This window comes from Dreissena polymorpha, chromosome 2, assembly GCF_020536995.1.
Source record: "Dreissena polymorpha isolate Duluth1 chromosome 2, UMN_Dpol_1.0, whole genome shotgun sequence".
Classification (NCBI taxonomy): domain Eukaryota; kingdom Metazoa; phylum Mollusca; class Bivalvia; order Myida; family Dreissenidae; genus Dreissena; species Dreissena polymorpha.
The window spans coordinates 104,262,220-104,281,519 of NC_068356.1; the positions used below are offsets into that span (position 1 = coordinate 104,262,220).

General features: G+C 35.0%; 2 protein-coding genes across 3 annotated transcripts in view; one reads left to right on the plus strand and one right to left on the minus strand.

The window, feature by feature from the left end:
* The window catches only part of LOC127868346 (lissencephaly-1 homolog), a 43,470-nt gene extending 28,526 nt beyond the window's left edge, over window positions 1–14,944 (minus strand). Inside the window, exons 1-3 of the mRNA XM_052410031.1 lie at window positions 14,817–14,944; window positions 5,065–5,143; window positions 2,798–2,876 (exon numbers count right to left, since the gene is read on the minus strand). Of these exons, the coding sequence (XP_052265991.1) occupies window positions 2,798–2,876; window positions 5,065–5,096 (111 nt within the window). The 5' untranslated portion in view covers window positions 5,097–5,143; window positions 14,817–14,944. The remainder of the gene's footprint in view (window positions 1–2,797; window positions 2,877–5,064; window positions 5,144–14,816) is intronic.
* LOC127868342 (RNA N6-adenosine-methyltransferase mettl16-like) overlaps window positions 14,788–19,300 on the plus strand; it is a 31,840-nt gene continuing 27,327 nt past the window's right edge. Inside the window, exon 1 of one of the 2 annotated variants that reach the window (XM_052410021.1) lies at window positions 14,788–15,008. Coding sequence is in view for 1 of the 2 variants with exons in the window: in XM_052410022.1 (XP_052265982.1) it covers window positions 14,921–15,008 (88 nt within the window). In the remaining variant the exon portion in view is untranslated. The remainder of the gene's footprint in view (window positions 15,009–19,300) is intronic. The other variant, XM_052410022.1, reaches the window with a different exon arrangement.

Genomic DNA, 19,300 nt, shown 5'->3' on the forward strand with positions numbered 1-19,300 from the left:
TGGTGGTGGTTGTGGTGGTGGTGGTTGTAGTAGTAGTAGTAGTAGTAGTAGAGAGTAGTAGTAGTAGTGTAGTATCAGTAGTAATAGTAGTAGTAGTAGTAGTAGTAGTAGTAGTAGTAGTAGATAGTAGTAGTAGTAGTTAGAAGTAGTAGAAAGTAGTAGTAGTAGTAGTAGAAGTAGTAGTAGTAGTAGTAGTAGTGTAGTAGTAGTATAGTAGTAGTAGTAGTCGTAGTAGTAGTAGTCGTCGTAGTAGTAAAAATCGTAGTAGAAGTGGCAAGTAGTAGTAGTAGACGTGGTGCGTGGGTAGTAGTGGTGGTGGAAGTGTGGTGGTCGGTGGTGGAGGCGGAGGAGGAGGAGGAGGAGGGAGTAGGAGAGTAGGAGTAGTAGTAGTAGTAGTAGTAGTAGTAGTAGTAGTAGTAGTAGTAGTAGTAGTAGTAGTAGTAGTAGTAGTAGTAGTAGTAGTAGTAGTAGTAGTAGTAGTAGTAGTAGTAGTAGTAGTAGTAGTAGTAGTAGTAGTAGTAGTAAAAATAGTAGTAGAAGTGGCAGTAGTAGTAGTAGACGTGGTGGTGGTAGTGGTGGTGGAAGTGGTGGTGGTGGTGGTGGAGGAGGAGGAGGAGGAGGAGGAGGAGTAGGAGTAGTAGTAGTAGTAGTAGTAGTAGTAGTAGTAGTAGTAGTAGTAGTAGTAGTAGTAGTAAAAATAGTAGTAGAAGTGGCAGTAGTAGTAGAAGTAGTAATAGTAGACGTGGTGGTGGTAGTGGTGGTGGAAGTGGTGGTGGTGGTGGTGGAGGAGGAGGAGGAGGAGGAGGAGGAGTAGTAGTAGTAGTAGTAGTAGTAGTAGTAGTAGTAGTAGTAGTAGTAGTAGTAGTAGTAGTAGTAGTAGTAGTAGTAGTAGTAGTAGTAGTAGTAGTAGTAGTAGTAGTAGTAGTAGTAGTAGTAGTAGTAGTAGTAGTAGTAGAAGTAGAAGTAGTAGTAGTAGAAGTAGTAGTAGTAGTAGTAGTAGAAGTAGTAGCAGTAGCAGTAGCAGCAGCAGTAGCAGCATTACAATACCAATACTTAAGAATGATCAAATGGGAAAAGGTAACCTAGCACTGGCAGTAAATATGGGGCTCATTTACAGGTCAGATTTGGAATCTCTGCTGTAAAATGAGATTTTGAATGAATTAAAGGGAGGCAAATCTGTAATAAAAAGAACATGCATAAACCGTAGTTGTTTCCCTTGTTTGAACCATGCTAAATCCTTATAATGCCTATTTCCAGTAACTGTGACCTTCACCTGTGACCTTGACCTTTGACCTAGTGACCTCAAAATCAATAGGGGTCATCTGCGAGTCATGATCAATGTACCTATGAAGTTTCATGATCCTAGCCCCAAGCGTTCTTGAGTTATCATCCGGAAACCACCTGGTGGACGGACAGACCTACCGACCGACCGACATGAGCAAAGCAATATACCCCCTCTTCTTCGAAGGGGGGCATAAATATAAGAGATAGAGTGAACAAACCCTATGTTTTTCATTTGCTTGTTATATGTTTTCTATTATATTTCTAAGAAAATGTTAATGAAAACAATTAGTAGGTTCTGACCAATTTTAATGATTGACCATTCTGCAAAGAGAAGCGTTTGAACATGTTAAGCCCTTCTGTAAAAACATTACAACCAAAACAAAAGTCAATAGAACAGCTAAAGCTTGTTTTTGCAACAACTTCCAATAAATCCAGTTTTGTCGGATTGTTTTAAAAATCATCATAAGAGTACAGTAACTTTTTCAATAATAACTTATCAAACTGTAACAATTTGTATTCAATTTTGAGAAAATGCCAATTCCAAATCATTTGCATATAATTTTGTTAAATGAAACTTTTAATTGAAAATACAAGATTTCAATGTTTTCTGAGCTTGTTTTTATACAAAATGCAATATATGTACTCTTGCTTTCCTTGCTGATGACGTGACATTGAACATGTGTACTGTACTTTATCAGAGGGGGTAATCACGTGATAGACAAGACGGCGACGTCCATACCGAGACAGTTATTTTTCGCCGTTTTATACCCTTTATTACTTCTGTTTATTTTTTAAATGACGCTCACTTTCCAGCCATATCAGTAAGAAGGTGATAAGCGTTAACTTCGTATTTTAATTCACTTTATATCTCCACTTTACTTGGTGCAAATTTTTTTAGTGGAGCCCTAATTAGCTCATCCCGCTAAGAAATTTTGCACCAAGTAAAGTCCAGATAAAGAGCGAATATTACTTCGAAATAAAAGCCAGTAACTTTCTTTCTTACATGGCTGGAAAGTGAGCTGAATAAAAAATAATAATACAAGTAGTAAAGGGTATAAAACAACGAAATATACCTGCCTCGGCATGGACGTCACCATCTTGTTTGTCATGTGATTACCCCCTCTGTTTATGGGGACAAAGGATCAACTAAAAATACATGAGTACTGTTTATTAAAAGCTAGAATTGGTTATGGTCTTGTTAACATTAAAATGTGTGTTTTCAATTACAAATTTTATTAAAGGATTTAAGAATTTACCAAAACATGTACAGCAAACCAACACCACTAGATTGTGTATGCATCCTATACGGAGCTCATCAATTTTGTATGATGTCTTTCCCCCGATTTGTATGTGTCAGAGATGCAAGACACAGACCTAGATAAATCTTTGATAAAGCAACAATAAACATTTTTGCATTTTTTTATAATATAATTGCCAAAATTGTTTAATTTTGGTCATTCGCCAATTTGTCAAATGCTAGCAGAAGCCCTGTAAATATTCTTTGTTCACATACCATAGACGCCTCTTTCTGGAATTCTGTAAGGGCGCTGATGTAGCCATTGGAACTGAGATAGTCAGCAATGGCTTTATTTCTGCAAATAAGAAACAAAACTCATAGATCATATAATTCCAGCAAGCATAGTTACGTTTATATGAGAAAACCTGGTGTAAACAAGCTAACAAGTTAGTTTTTTAAGCTAATCCAAGCCAATCATCTTAGTACATTATATGGAATTTTGCATCCCAGAGTTTCTTCTTCTTTTGGATAATATCTCCTTTGTTAAATGTGGTGAAATCACAAAAGTTTTTTTTTCAAAAGACAATACATGTTTTTATTTTCTGGGCACTCTTTTTTAACGTCAGAAGAAGATATATTGTCTGTCCTTAGGCATAAGATACATGTATAAAATCATGAGAGTTGGACAGACAATTGTAACAGCAACAAATACAGATCTGACTCAAAGAAGAATTTGGCAATCTGCAATTTAAGTGAAATTTCTATATTGTCACATACTTTCATATTTATCTATACAAAACAATCAAGTATGTTGAAAACAATAATCAAGAAAAAAAAATTAAGATTTGGAACCTTAAAAAATCCTACACAATACAATAATAGTTCATGTAGTTGTCATTTTATTTTGATGATTGATTTTGATTAGAATTTGAAACTATTAAATGGTGACAATTTTGAATAGAATTAGAGAATGTCAATATTTTATAATACTAGCATGGCACACACAAAATGGATCTTTCTTTTTTTTAGTGGCAAAATATAATGGCCACACCATAGTACTAGTTATTTTTAAATAAAAATAATTGTAATGATATTCTAATTATGTATCATGTTAAACTTCTAACTGTAATGATAACTTACTTTAAAATTCTAAGTGAAATGTGCACTGAAACTATTGTTGGTTAATTTAACATGTCTAAGCTCATCTTTTATATTGTGTTAAGAAGTCAGTTTATAATCCCCTTTTCATGATAGCTAGTTCCCAACAATTGAGCTGTGCGGCTCTCCTTCTATTCAATTACATACTCCATTAGGGAAATTAACTAATTAATATTAATAAACTACTTGCATAAACTGGTTACTAACAGATTTAAGTGCAGGAAGTTATTATTGAACATCTATAAATATATTTACTGTGATTTGCAAATACTGGTAATAAAATTTGAAATGTCTGTATTCAATTCTTACATTATCTGAAATGAGCAATACTCTTGTCTCCAGAATTTCGGTCCACACACAGATTGTGTTTTTTAATTACAATAGAATGCAGTAATAATTAATGATGCTCTTTTCATATCCATTCACAAGGACACTGTTTGTCAATAATGATGTTAACTATTGATCTTTAAGATGGAAGAAAAGTCAATACTTGCTGTACTGAGAAATCAAGATGTTAAATGTCTGCAAAGAGTTTGTCATCTTCTTTCATAGCGTTAACTTATTAATTGGATCATATTTTCTATATGCTTCTATAATAAAATCAATACATAAATATTGAAAGCCTTCAATTGACAAATATCACATTCCATCTTTTATAGACCAAAGGAGAAAAAGTAGATTGTCACCACTACCCACAAATTTACTAAAATTCTAAAACATAATAAATATCAATATCATTTTGGGCAATATTGGTATTTAAGTAAACACATTTCAGAGATAAAATATAATTCTTGAATTTTTAAAATAATTTCCCAAAATAAAAATAGTATATGACTGTTGCACTATGATTGAATGGCCTATATTATTTCTATTTAACTGTATAAAGTCATTTAAAGTTCTAGAAAATTAATATTTTTGCAACATTTAGATTGTACATGAATAATCAATAATATAATGTATATATATAATATATAGATTTAACAGACGTTCAAATAATTTTTTAATTGGGCTATTGCAGGGTTCCCACTGTCGATCAACATTGTCGAAAATGGAGACAAATAAAAATTCTGGCAACACATTTTTATTTCTGCAACCCTTAGTTTGTATAAAAAGAGTAAATTTCTGAATTGCAATTTCTATGCAAATAAGTTAATTAATAAATCATGAAACTACACAACAGCGCACAAGTAAATGAAAAATCAATATGAAAATCTTGAGCAAATGGCAACTTGCCAAAATTCTGTTAAAACGAGTGTTTACAAAAGACTAATTACAACATGAGATGTACAACAGAAGATGCACTCATGGCACATGTATCTGATCCACTCCGTAATAATTTCAAATAATAAATAAGGCACATAGATCACCATTTTTGGTTTACTTACAATTCATCCTTTTGCCTTTGAGACAGCACCATTGTTACTGTTTAACTGTCCTCCTGAACTTAAACACTCAGTTCCATTGCTGAAAAGTATCAAAGTTCAATTTTATAAATGGCATTTATTAACAAGTATCAGGATTTTCAGAACTGAACAAAATAATGCATGATCATCATGTGTAACATGTCGCAGCAAAGTAAATTCCACAACTTTCCCATGGAACTATAATCATCAAATGTACATATGCTTCAAAATGATAAAAAAGGATGTCTGAAAAAATAGCCTGCATTTAGCATAACATTTTTCTCACACATTACATAAATAGTGTAATTACAGGCCCGGAATGTCACACGAATGTTTACACGGTGGAAACATTGCACGTTTGGTAAATTATGACAAAGTGTAAATAGTACATGTCTATACCAATATGTTATCCGTAAAAAAAAATCTATATACACATAAAAAACCAACAGAACAGAGATTTGTCATCCAGTGAGGCAATATTTGATACATCCCTGCAAGCCTTTATATGAAAATGTTAACATGACCAGGAATTGGCATGCAGGCTGGCAAAGTACAGGAATTGTGCAAAATTGGAATATTGAACAGCAGATGTCTGGCTGGCTTTATCTCCAGTATTGATTATCTAATACAAGTATTACTCTGAAAATTCATGGCAGGAACTTTCATACATATACTGGTAGAACACAGATAATGTTAGCTTGTTCTTTCATGTAACCTTCAGAAAGATGTCAGTAGAGAAGTACAAATATTTACTGACTCAAAAACCAGTAACTGGTTAAAAACAGTTCTGTATACATGTTCAGTGTGATGTTATATATAAAGTATGCAACGAAGCATGACTGTTGATGAATAAGACATTCATTTGGAAAAAAATGTATACTTTTTGAGATTGGGTTTGATTTGGCCCCAGAATTGACCAAAAAACACTGACTGAAAATATTAAACATGTTAAATATAAACATATAATATAAGCAACATGTGAAGGTCATCAATTATACAATAAGTATTTTACAAGCTGCGCCATTCACAGTCACACGTTCTTTGGACTAGGTGTGACCTTGATCTTTGCCAGAGGGGTGGTGCACCCTCTGAAAATTTTAACATTTTCGGAACATTATTTTTTTTATTGATATGCATAAAAATTAAAGTTACACTCCAAACAAACTATTATTTGAAAACATTAGACATTTGACTGGTAAGTAATTCTTTGGGTCTGACATTTGACCCTTAACTGGCTCAAGTTAGACCTTTACTTTTAAGTCTTACACACAAGATGTGGCTTGCTTTACAAATAAATCCAGTTTGGTTCAGATTTTCGATCCTTCAATGTTAATCATATATTACATTTTTAGTTTTTCGCTTTCCGCAACAACTAAGGTTAATAACACGTTCTTCAATCTTGAAAGCAAAACTGTGTTTATCAATAGTCAGTTATGTCTTCCCCTGACGATTTAGTAACGAAGTACAGACTATGAAATTCTGCAAGATGGATTTTCACGCAAAATTGTAACTAGACGACAATTTGTGTCTTTTTGTCGTTTGAACATGCAGAGAGTAGTCTCGAATTCTTTAACCAAACAGTGCTTCATCCTTTACCCTGTGCACATACACAGTATTGTAGCCAAAGTTCAAGGGATTTCTCTCGAACCAGCCAATGAAATATTTGAATGTATTCATTAGTGTCTGCTGGCGTTTAAAGGTCATTTAAGGTGAAAAGCTTAATTAAACAGCTATGCCGAAAAAGGCTTTAAAGCGCATTAGTGTTCTATACTAATCAGTGATTTTTTTTGCTCAAATTTACAGCCGAATTTCGGCTGCTTCCCAATCGCAAAAATACACGTTTTTTCCCAAAATTCTGACCAAAATTTCCCCAAAAAAGCCCAACTTCCAAAAAAAAAAAAAAAAAAAAAAAAAATATTTTTTTTTTTTTTTTAGAAAGAAGTCTCATATAACTTAATTATGATTTCTTAAATCTAGATCTCAACTTTATTTTTTAAACATCTTACAAAATATATAACTTGAATTTAGTCATTTTTGTCCATAAATCATTCCCAAACTTGCCACTTTTATTGATTAAAACAAACTTGCCACATTTATTGATTAAAAAAAAACAATTTGACCAGACTCCTTTTCTAGAAAACTCCCTGAACATGCACTTAAAAACAATATCACTTCTGTTACTTATAATCCTAGTCCTATTTATAATGCTTCATTTTTCCCAATTTCATGATTTATCACGCTATTTTTTCCAATTTCACGGTTTATCGCGCTAATTTTCCCAATTCAAAAGGCACAGGCTGTAACAAATTAAAGCAAAAAAAATCACTGCTAATGTTAAGGTCAGAGACTGGTTGAAACCATGTGAATTGCTAGGGTAACAAGCAATTCATCAATATATGGGTCAACGAGGCTGTCTTTATGACTACCAGTACCTTATTCATGAGTAAAAAGTATTGCTCTCAGATTGATTTATTTTCATCAATTATCTTATTGTAGATTTTGAATTTGCGTATGGTGTTAAAAATCAAAAGTTTTGTACAGGGAGTTTTCCTCATGAAATAATATTTTTAGTGTGATGGGTATTTGATATTCCAACAATATTCATTTAACATGACAGCCAATGCGGAACAAACATATTTCGCGATCCGCGGAATCAAGTCGGCCGTTGAGCGTCAGAATGCCACGATATGACGCCGAGTTGATGCGCATCATAAAATAAAAAATCTTTAACAAGATGTGTTTGTGAAACACAATGTCCCCCTATATGATGTTTGACATTGTAGGATGACCTTGACCTTGTGAAGGATGACCTTGACCTTTCACCACTCAAAATGTGCAGCTCCATGAGATACACATGCATGCCAAATATCAAGTTGCTATCTTCAATATTGCAAAAGTATTCATAAAATAAGCGATTTGGGCCACATATATTTGACCTCTGACCTTGAAGGATGACCTTGACCTTTCACCACTCAAAATGAGCAGCTCCATGAGATGCACATGCATGCCAAATATCAAGTTGCTATCTTCAATATTGCAAAAGTATTCATAAAATGAGCGATTTTGGCCACATATATTTGACCTCTGACCTTGAAGGATGACCTTGACCTTTCACCACTCAAAATGAGCAGCTCCATGAGATGCACATGCATGCCAAATATCAAGTTGCTATCTTCAATATTGCAAAAGTATTCATAAAATGAGCGATTTTGGCCACATATATTTGACCTCTGACCTTGAAGGATGACCTTGACCTTTCACCACTCAAAATGTGCAGCTTCATGAGATACACATGCATGCCAAATATGAAGTTGCTATCTTCAATATAGCAAAAGTTACTGCAAAATGTTAAAGTTGGCGCAAACAGACAGACAGACCAACAGACAGACAGGGCAAAAACAATATGTCCCCCACTACTATAGTGGGGGACATAAAAATGATTAGATAGTCAATTGATTAAAAAAACAAACAATAATATTTAAAATCATAATTAATTTAATGTATCTATTACTGTATAATTACTTTTTTCCCGTCTCGACTCATTACCCGATAATCCTGTATATTCCATTTTAAAGCAAATTCTGGTAAATATTTACGATAAATGTTATCATGAATTTCAAGAAATACAAACATTCGCCATTTTTCTTCAGTGTCAAATAAATTTTGGCATTTGTTTCTATTTAAAGATGTGATGAAATAACGTGCAATTGGGGCGTTTTTTCTCACTGAACACGCGTAAAACGCCTGACATGATGTTCATGTTTTATACAACACAAAATACACCAACACTTTCCATGCGACGTTCTACATGTCTGCCTAATTTGTTAATGTCGCGTTAGCATTACAATTCGGAAGCGTGTTTCGGATTACAAATTGAACAATGCTCATTTGAGAATCGAACGAAACATTTACAGTTGTGCGTAATTAATCAACAATAATTTGTTATGGCACATATGTGTCGCATATATTTGAGGACGTGATATTATATAAATAGTCTATAAAGCATCATATAAAAATCATATCCGCTTATTAAAACGTGAATTTATAATAACTATGAAAGCAGCGTAAATCTAGGTATCGACAGTACACAAATGTACATGTAGGTGTATATCTTGCACTTGATTCACCGAGTACGTATGCAGCAGATTTATGCAGTGAAAGTATGCGAGGTAATTACAGACTCGGCAGCATTGCGCAGATCGATGCCGCATGCCTCGGCGATACCCCTCGTGAACACACGACGGGTCCGCCGAGTACTAGAGTTCTGGCCATGGCGTGACCTAGGATTATGTTTGTTCCGCGTTGGCTGCACTGTATTTGGTGCTCAATATATCATTTTCATCATAATTTCTATGCTTTCCGAACGTCGAAAAAGGGACATGTTACTTTGTCTCAGTTATTTCTATAACATTTATAATAGGATGATAAACAGTGCACACACATCTCAGCCGGTTTGTTAAGACACACTTTATAAATTTGAATGGCTTGTGTTCATTTCAAACTTGCAATTAAAAAAGCTATAATCTAATTTTTACAAATGAGTTGCATCTAAGAATATTCAATAGCTAACAACTTCAGTGTTTTGACAGTTGGATGATCATTGCGCATGCAAACCTTGACAATAACCTCTGTTTAAAATTGACATGATGCTACCTAAAAGCTATTCTGCTCCTTAATCTTATCAGCCATTCAGCCCTTAGGCACAGTGATTCCACAATGAGGACAGGTGATACAATAACTTAACTTCAAACAAGTCAAAACTGTCCTATTTCAACAAGTGTTGCATTGTAGACGTACTTTGTTTTACTGACAGTAAAGGTTCGCCTTTTTTTTAATGTGCTACAAAGTTTACTGAGCTAGGAAATTGTATGATTCAGCAATCAAATATAAAGCCTAAGCTTACGCGTCCTTGTATACGAAGCATAACTTGAGCACGTATTTAATCAGGACACGAGATTTACATGAAATACATTACATGAACAGTGAAAGCTCCGGGGTCAGATACAGATGACCCCAAACAGGGCCTTTACCTCCATCAACATATCCTTTGAGTTTGACCTCGACCTTTAAGGAAAGCGGACTGGTGTAACATTGGACACATACTTTCCTTACGTTTAACATCTGTGGTAAGTTAGTTAAAATTGCATGATGAAGCTATAGACTTGTAAAGCTACTTTATGGCGAAGTTTGCCTTTTATCTATTTGTTGTGACCCATCTCATAGGCAGACAATACTTCTTTGGAGAGGCTGTATCATTACAGTGGTCATTTATACTACAAGTTACAGTCTGAAAAAGTTGTTTTTCTCTTCAAGTCACTCATTGTGATCTTAGCCTTCATTAAGATGTGTGTTAAACATGACATGCCATCTTCTCATGGTGGTCATTTGTTGTATATCATTTTAAAATTGCCTGAATGATTTGGAATTGTTATTGTATAAAACAAAATGTGTCAAAGGTCAGTAGCACACTGTCACACATGATTGCATCCAAATTTCCATGAAACTTTCATAAAAAAAAAACTAACTATTAACGCATTTACTTCTTTTCACAAAGTATATTTTGAGTGATTAAATATCCGATTGTCTGGACTGGTGTGCTACAGATATTTTGGAGTATTGCACTATTCATGCTTTTAGAGGTAACCATTTTGCTTATGTCCAGACAATGGTAAAAACTGTTTGACAATTTTATCCTTTGTATAAATGTATAGCATGTGTACATGGTATCTTGCTTACATGTATAATGGTCTCTTTGCTTCCTAGTAGGGTAAAAGTATAACAAACTTAATATATTAATCGATTTTAACAGCTATGGGACAGTATATTAATCGATTTTAACAGCTATGGGACAGATGGCTAGCAAGTGTTGTTATTTGCAGGATGTACATGTAAAGGAATCAGTAATTTTCAGATTTTGCATAACGGAGCTTGAATTGCAAGTTTTTGAAAGATTTTTTTGAAACTTATAAGGACAAGCTTTGTTTTCTAACAAATGGCCAAACAACAATTCCAAAAGTGGGACTATCCAACTGAAATAAGGATGCATGGCATCTATGAGGCAATATTCGATTCTTATAAACTGAGGAACAAGTTTATAACAATATTGTACAATTCCCTGATATTAAGCGTCTCCTGATATGGATCCTTTTGTTTACATTAAAAACGAGGCTTCTTTATTTCACTTATATTACTACGCTTGAAACTAAATACAGTCCAACCCCTACTTCCGGTCACCCCTCATCATATAAACACTAAATAATGCACCCCTCTTAGACAGTAACCCCGTTTCTCCGGCCAGCAGCCAGCAATTTTGCATCCCAAATGTTAAATTTCCCCCATAATGGTCACGCACGAGTAAGTTAGTCATGTACATTGGCAAAATTACACCGACGCAACGGCGAAAAAATCGATACGTACTTCCAGTCTGCGGTTTAGGCTCTGTAGTACTGAAGCGTGATGTGTGATAAACATTTTGACAGAGGGTGTGCAAATTGCAATTAATTAGCGGCGGATTATGGGGTTATCGGGTTACAAGCAATATGCGACCATTTGATCTTTTTGTTTCCGCATGTGCGAATATCACCTATTATTACTGGAAAAGAGATTCATAATTTATTATTTGACGCTGTTGAATCATACTATTTAAAGCACACATTTATGACAATTATCGGCTAGTTAAAGTTAAAAAGAACAACCAAACTTTTAACCGAAATCAACTGATCTACATGTTGTCTGTGCTATAAAGTTTTTATCCAAAAATCAATACAAGCAAGCTTTCCATGGGTATGGCGTGACACTGTACATTGGTGCATAATTTTCACGCGCTTTTGTCGGGACAAAGGAAAAAAGGAAATACATGAGGACTTTTTTATGCTAGAATTGGTAAACGTCTCGTTAACATAAAACAATCGGGAGTGTGTTTCGGATTACAAATTATTATTCTCATTTGGGAATTAAACAAAACATTTATATTGGTTTCATATTTACAATGATTTGAATATTAATTTTGATAAAACCCTTTATGCGTCGAAAAAATGTTTTATAATATGATGCATGAAAAGCACGATTACCACGAGGATTACACCCGGTTGGTATTATCAGTCTCTTAAGTAACTGGCCACGATTTTAACGTGGAGAAGATCACTGTCGGGACCAATTTGTGTGGTAGGTATTACAAAACTTTAAACTAACTAAAGCCATAAAACTGCAATAAACCGACTAAATTATCGATTTATAGTGACACGGGAGTTATTCACGCATAACTGATTCACAACTGTTCCCATCATGAGTGCATTGGGGCCATACAACGCGCATTGTGTAAACAATGAATCATGAGAATGATTCTTTTTCATTGACTTGATTCTGATGATGCTGATATTGATGATGATTAGAAAGATGAATAGAATATTTTTTTGAATGAAAATGTTGTCTTATAGCTGATTTTAGAAAGGAAGAAATAAAATTATTTTAAGTATATACATTGTTTAGTACATGTACACATATTTACCATTTTGTTTATACAAAAATTGAACAGTTGGCCATGCACTCATCAACTCCAGACTCCCTATGACCCAATCCCCTCTTAAGGGGCCACCCAGCTTAAGCAGCCAATTTTGCCGTTTCCCTTGACTGGCTGCTTAAGAGGGGTTGGACTGTACACTTACAACAAAATGAGGAAAAACTGGTATAAATGCATTTCCAATTCTTATTTCAAATAAAACAATCAAAGTGTATCCATATTCGATACATTTTATTGGTCTCAGGGCTTGCACTAAGAAATAAATTTTGGAAGTCCTGACTTCCTGCCCTTTACTTATGGAAGTCCCACTCAAAAATGTTTGAAGTCCAAACATCTTTAATGTTGATGTTAACGGAATGTCAACTGCGTAAATGATCACAAACTCTTCCCATCCATTTTGAGTCACTTTAATTCTGTGAAAGTAACTAGATATATCGTACAACAAGGCGGAGACTACCCAAGGCTTTAAAAATAGGGAGAAGTTTGGAAAATCAGGGTATAAGTTTGTGCAAACAATATCGACTTAAAAGACAAAACATGTTAATTTCAAAACTGTTATTATTTCTATCATTTAACTATGTTCATTCTAAAAACAATAAATTCTCATTAAAATCTACTTAATCATAACACATTTAATTCATTCAGCACATTTAAGTAAATTGAGATATGTGCGGTTGCACCTTTGCATCACATATTTATTGTCATTTTATTTTCCTCATCCCTATGACTGCATTTGCAACAAAACACAATCTTAATGAATGGTCATGATGGAGCATCTAGTATATCAATTACTGTTTATCCGAATACTATACATGTCCGAAATATGTACACTTAATAAATGCCTAACCAGTTTAACTTTAATAATCCAAACTTTCCATGTTGTTATCTGGTTTAGCACACCTTATCAAATGTTTGTTAAATCCATTTAATGTTTTCTCCATTATTGAACCAACATTACTTGTAATTTGAATCGCCAGCTTTGAACTGAACGCGGGTTGAATGTTACAATAGGTCAGCCATTTGCAAAGTCGAAGGTCATGACGTTGCAATTTAATTCTACTCGGATAATTATATCTAATCCAGGAAATGTGTTTTCTGAATGTTTCTTACTAGTAAAATGACTTGTTAGTATAGAAAATGAACTGTGATTGCAGTTAATATAAGATGGTTATTACTCGTAATTATCGGTGGATTAACAAACTGAGAAAACTTGCGGGACCTAATATGGTAGTGAATCTATGTAATTATATGCCTCGTATAATTAAACTTTGATCAGTTTTGTTTTTCTTTAATTATTTTTGTCGTCTTTCTTTTACCGTGCCGTCTGCCCAAAACCAGCAGCAGTTATCTCCTAATCATTAGACAACAAACGGCACGCGCAAAGAGGCACGAGTGTGTTGTTAAAGCAACCAATATAAAGCGACTGCATTTGCGATCCGCGCTGGGGGGGGGGGAGGGGGTAAATTGTGTAACCGTTAGATAAACAACACACAATAAACTTGCTAATCACCTGCGGGCGGTAGCAAATATAAGGAGGCGGAGTGAAGACTGATCGAGACGTGTGCAAAACACATTGAGTCAGCAGAAAGCAGTGTTGATTGAAGTGTTATTTTAATCGACAGCTTACGTCACGGTTTGCTATTTTCGGCGTATGACCAATTTTAAGGAAGTACAGTGGACGTCATGGGGTTTTGTTATCGGCGTATGGAAACAATTATCGGGCGTAATATACGGCCGTACGCCGCTTAGTGCAAGCCCTGATTGGTCTTCTTCATTAAATTTCCACATAAATTGCAAAATGAAGCTGACCAATGCACTAATGTAGTGGTTACACAATGCTTTAAATCGGAGGATAATGACAGTCTGTTTTGTTTATGCAACTGTCACAGAGTTAAGATCTATTTGTTTGTTAATATTATCAAAGTTTAAGATAAAAGTTTTATGATGACAGTTTAAATTTAACAAACAGTATAAATTTAACTCGCAACTACTTTATTGATTTAATATTTTATGTTAAATATTAACAAATGACACGTACGGCAATTACTTGTATGCATTCAGATCTATTATCTGATAATGAATGAGAGTGAGACATGTCCTGACCGCCATATTTTTTTTACAGGCGTTACGTTTTTGACAAGTGGATTCGGTATCTTTAAAACAATCATTTTTAAGAAATGAGTTTATGTTTCCACAATCATCAAATCAACTGTACCTTATTAAAATCAATTGGAAATTGTGTAAATGGCAGAGAAATATTGTTGAAATCCGTCGCTTATTTGCCCACACGAACTGTCGAAAAATGTAATTTAATTGCGCATGCGCATTTCGCAGGAAATAACGTTAATGCGTGGTAGTGTTAGACGCAAGTGTGTTTTAATTGTGCATTATTATCTTCAGTTTGCAGGTAAAAGCAACGTTCTTGTGTTCATATCGCAGTTTTCGATCAAATGAGTTACGAAATATCCCCCCGTTACATAGAACATTCATGACAATCAAAATATATTGAGTTTAAGTTGTCAAATTAAATGTCGCGAAATTAAATGACTTTATGATGTATGGTATAATTTATTGTTATGCAGTACGTTAGCATGGTAATGTGACATTAAAAATACGTTTTTTAGCTCATCTTTTTTTTGAAAAAAAAGTTATGAGCTATTGTCATCACCTTGGCGTCGGCGTCGGCGTCCGATTAAGTTTTGCGTTTATGTCCACTTTTCTCATAAAGTATCAATGCTATTGCATTCAAACTTGGTACACTTACTAACTATCATGAGGGGACTGGGCAGGCAAAGTAAGATAACTCTGTTGTGCATTTTGACAGAATTATGTGCCCTTTTTATACTTAGAAAATTGAAAATTTTGGTAAAGTTTTGTGTTTAGGTCTATTTTATTCCTTAAGTATTAAAGCTATTGCTTTCATACTTGCAACACTTACTAACTATCATAAGGAGACTGTGCAGGCAAAGTTATGTAACTCTGACTGGCATTTTGACAGAATTATGTGCCCTTTTTATTCTTAGAAAATTAAAAATTTGGTTAAGTTTTGTGTTTAGGTCCACTTTATTCCTACAGTATCAAAGCTATTGCTTTCATACTTGCAACACTTATTAACGCTCGATTGGTCATTGTCGGCTCGGGTACTACTTACGTGTACCCCGGGTACACTTAAGTATACTTACATGTACCCCGGGTAGAGTAAATATACTTGAACGTACCCGGGAATTTTAACGCTAAATCAGTCGTTGTCGGCTTTAAAAAAAAATAATTATTTTAATATTTATGTTAATTTTATGTTAAATGGCCTCTATATTATCGAAACTCATACTCAGAAAGCATGTTGATACATTAACAAAAAGAAGTTTGTTTCGTAATTGAGGTAATAGGTAGCGCGTTTTACGACATGGGATGTTGGGCGAGAATAAACTCGGGTACAGTCTAATGTCGGCCGGGTACGTTTGAGTATTTTTACCGTACCCGGGGTACATGTAAGTATACTAACATGTACCCGGGGTACATGAAAGTAGTACCCGAGCCGACAATGACCAATCGAGCCTTATTAACTATAATAAGGGGACTGTGCAGGCAAAGTTATGTAACTCTGACTGGCATTTGGACGGAATTATGGGCCCTTTATACTTAGAAAATTGAAAATTTGGTTAAGTTTTGTGTTTATGTCCACTTTACCCCTAAAGTATCATAGATATTGCTTTCATACTTGGAACACTCGCAAACTTTCATAAGGGTACAGTAAAAGGACAAGTTGCATAACTCTGGTTGTCATTTTTACAGAATGATGGCCCTTTTTTGACTTAGTTACTTTGAATATATGGTAAAATTTTGTGTTTCAATCCACTTTACTTCTAAAGTATCAAGTCTATTGCTTTCAAACTTCAAATACTTTCATGCTATCATGAGGTTACTGTACCTGGCAAGTTGAATTTTACCTTGACCTTTGAATGACCTTGACTCTCAAGGTCAAATTATTCAATTTTGCTAAAATTGCCATAACTTCTTTATTTATGATTAGATTTGATTGATACTTTGACAAAACTAATCTTACCTGACATACCACAATAGACTCCACCCAAACCATCCCCCATGCCCTCCCCCCCCCCTCCCCTCCCCCGAATCCCCCCCCCTCCCCCTCCCCCGAATCCCCCCCCCTATTTTTTTTTTTAAGATCATCTCACAAATGACCACCACACCCTCACACTTTACCCCCCCCCCCCACCCCACCCCCCCAATTTTATTTTTTTTGAAACGGTTAAAAAACACAAATTTTTATTTTTATTAATTTATTTTTGAAATACCGTCCAGCCATCGCACCCAAGAATCCCCTCCCCCCATCCCCCCCCCCCCCCACCCCCATTTTTTTTTTTTGTGTGTGCATTTTTTTTTTCCGCATTTTTGGAAGATAATGTAATAAATGTCCACACCCCCAAACTATACACCACTCTTCACTCCACCCCTCCCTCCTTTGTGATTGGAATTGAGAGTCCCTTCACCTTCAAAAGAAAATAGATGAGCGGTCTGCACCCGCAAGGCGGTGTGCTCTTGTTTTTTTAGGCCTAAGCAAGCTATTTGACAGTTAAACATAATTTTGAAACTATCCCCAGCATTAGTAAATGTTTACGTGACTTGATCTGGAATACCTGTCCTTGATTCAAAACTAGTGTTATGAGTGGACTAGGAAATTCAATGTTTAAATATTGATGAATTGAATTATTCAAACTTTTGAAACTTGTGTAGGATAGCGGACATAAGGCCAGACTTCCTGAAACTCAACAGCCGTCAGTCAGACATTTGGTCTGACTGTTCAGAATTTTCTGTCAGACCTTAGGTTATTTTGTCAGACCAAAGAACATACGTGAAATTCAAACAAAACTGAGAAAAATGTAAATAATTAGAAATACGTAAATATTGCTTTATCATTTTATTTTTTATCATATTACTTTGAGTAACAAAGTAGTGTAACAAAGTTTGTTAACATCCACTTCCTCATTATTAGTCACTAATAAAATCACTATCTGTATTGTATCAATTTAAAAGCTTAATGTCATCTTCACTGCCGTCTTGTTCCCAGTCTTTTTCATCGTTCTGCGACTGTCCAGGCTCGGGCTCCGTGGGAGCAATTGCTCTGGAAAGAAACGATTACATCAGTTTATTCTTAAGAATCACATTGTTTTGAGTTACAAAGTAATTTGTTGAAATTCATGGTCTGCCTGTCTTCCAAGACTCAACGAATTTACGAGGGGGCGCTTATCCTTGTATTTTTTCCACTAGCTCACGAGCTTTTGCGTCTGCAACCCGTTTTGGATTTTCAAGCTTTGCGACATTAAAAAACTTCCACATTATGTATATTTACTTATTTACTACAAATTTACTTAATTCAAAAGAAGGAAAATGAAAACGAAATCACCTGGTTATAAATCCCCGTTAAACTCCGTGAGTGTTCCTTGATATCGTTGATAACTGCAAGCTGTTGCTTTGTTTAACTTTCACTTTTGTTTAAACTAAAAGTCGATCGAATGATGGTCAAATGTACCGATCCTGGCTTGAAGCATGCATTTATTTACTTGTCGACAATAAGCAGGCAACCAAATGTATTTCTAGAACATTTTTCACCGAGCACGGACAGATTATTTCCGATTTTTGACAAGACAACTTTGGACCAATCAACAGCGGGTTAACTGACCGATGAATACATTCGAATTTCACAAAATCTCGTATTTCACAAAATCGGCAAAGTGAGTATTCCGCTGTATTTCGCCGATGTTCTATAAATACTTTTAATTTCTTGGGAAAACCCGAAAATATTTGTGTCGGACATTTTGGGCCGAAGAGTTAAGAATTTAGATCGGCCCTTGACTGTTTGTGTCGTACATGTCCGTAGGTCCCACGGAGTTTCGGGAAGTCTGAAGGCCAAAAAAAAAAAGGTCTGTTTCTGGTCTCCTTGGAAAATAAAAAAACAGGGTCGGTAGGTAGGGATTTTTTAGCTCACCTGAGCACAATGTACTCATGGTGAGCTTTTGTGATCACCTGTAGTCCGTCGTCCGTTGTGCGGCGTCAACATTTGCCTTGTTAACACTGTAGAGGCCACATTTATTGTACAATCTTTATGAAATCTGGTCAGAAGGTTGGTCTCAATAATATCTTGGATGAGTTCGAAAACGGTTACGTTTGCTTGAAAAACATGGCTGCCAAAGGGCGTGGCAATTTTCCTTATATGGCTATAGTAAAATCTTGTTAACACTCTAGAGGCCACATTTATTGTCCGATCTTCATGAAACCTGGTCAGAAGATTCATACCAATAATATCTTGGAAGAGTTCGAAAATGGTTTTAGTTGCTTGAAATACATGGCCACCACGGGGCGGGGCATTTTTCCGAATTTGGCCATATATTTCTTTAGTAAAACCTTGTTAACACTATAGAGGCCACATTTATTGTCCAATCTTCATGAAATTTGGTCACAAGATTTGTAACAATGATATCTTGGATGAGTTCGAAAATGGTTCTGGTTGGTGGAAAAACATGGCCGCCAAGGGGGCGTGGCATTTTTCCTTATATAGCTATAATAAAACCTTGTTAGCACTCTAGAAGCCATATTTATTGTCCAATCATCATGAAACTTTGTCAGAAGATTTGTCCCAATGCTATCTTGGACAAGTTCGAAAATGGTTCCAGTTGCTTGAAA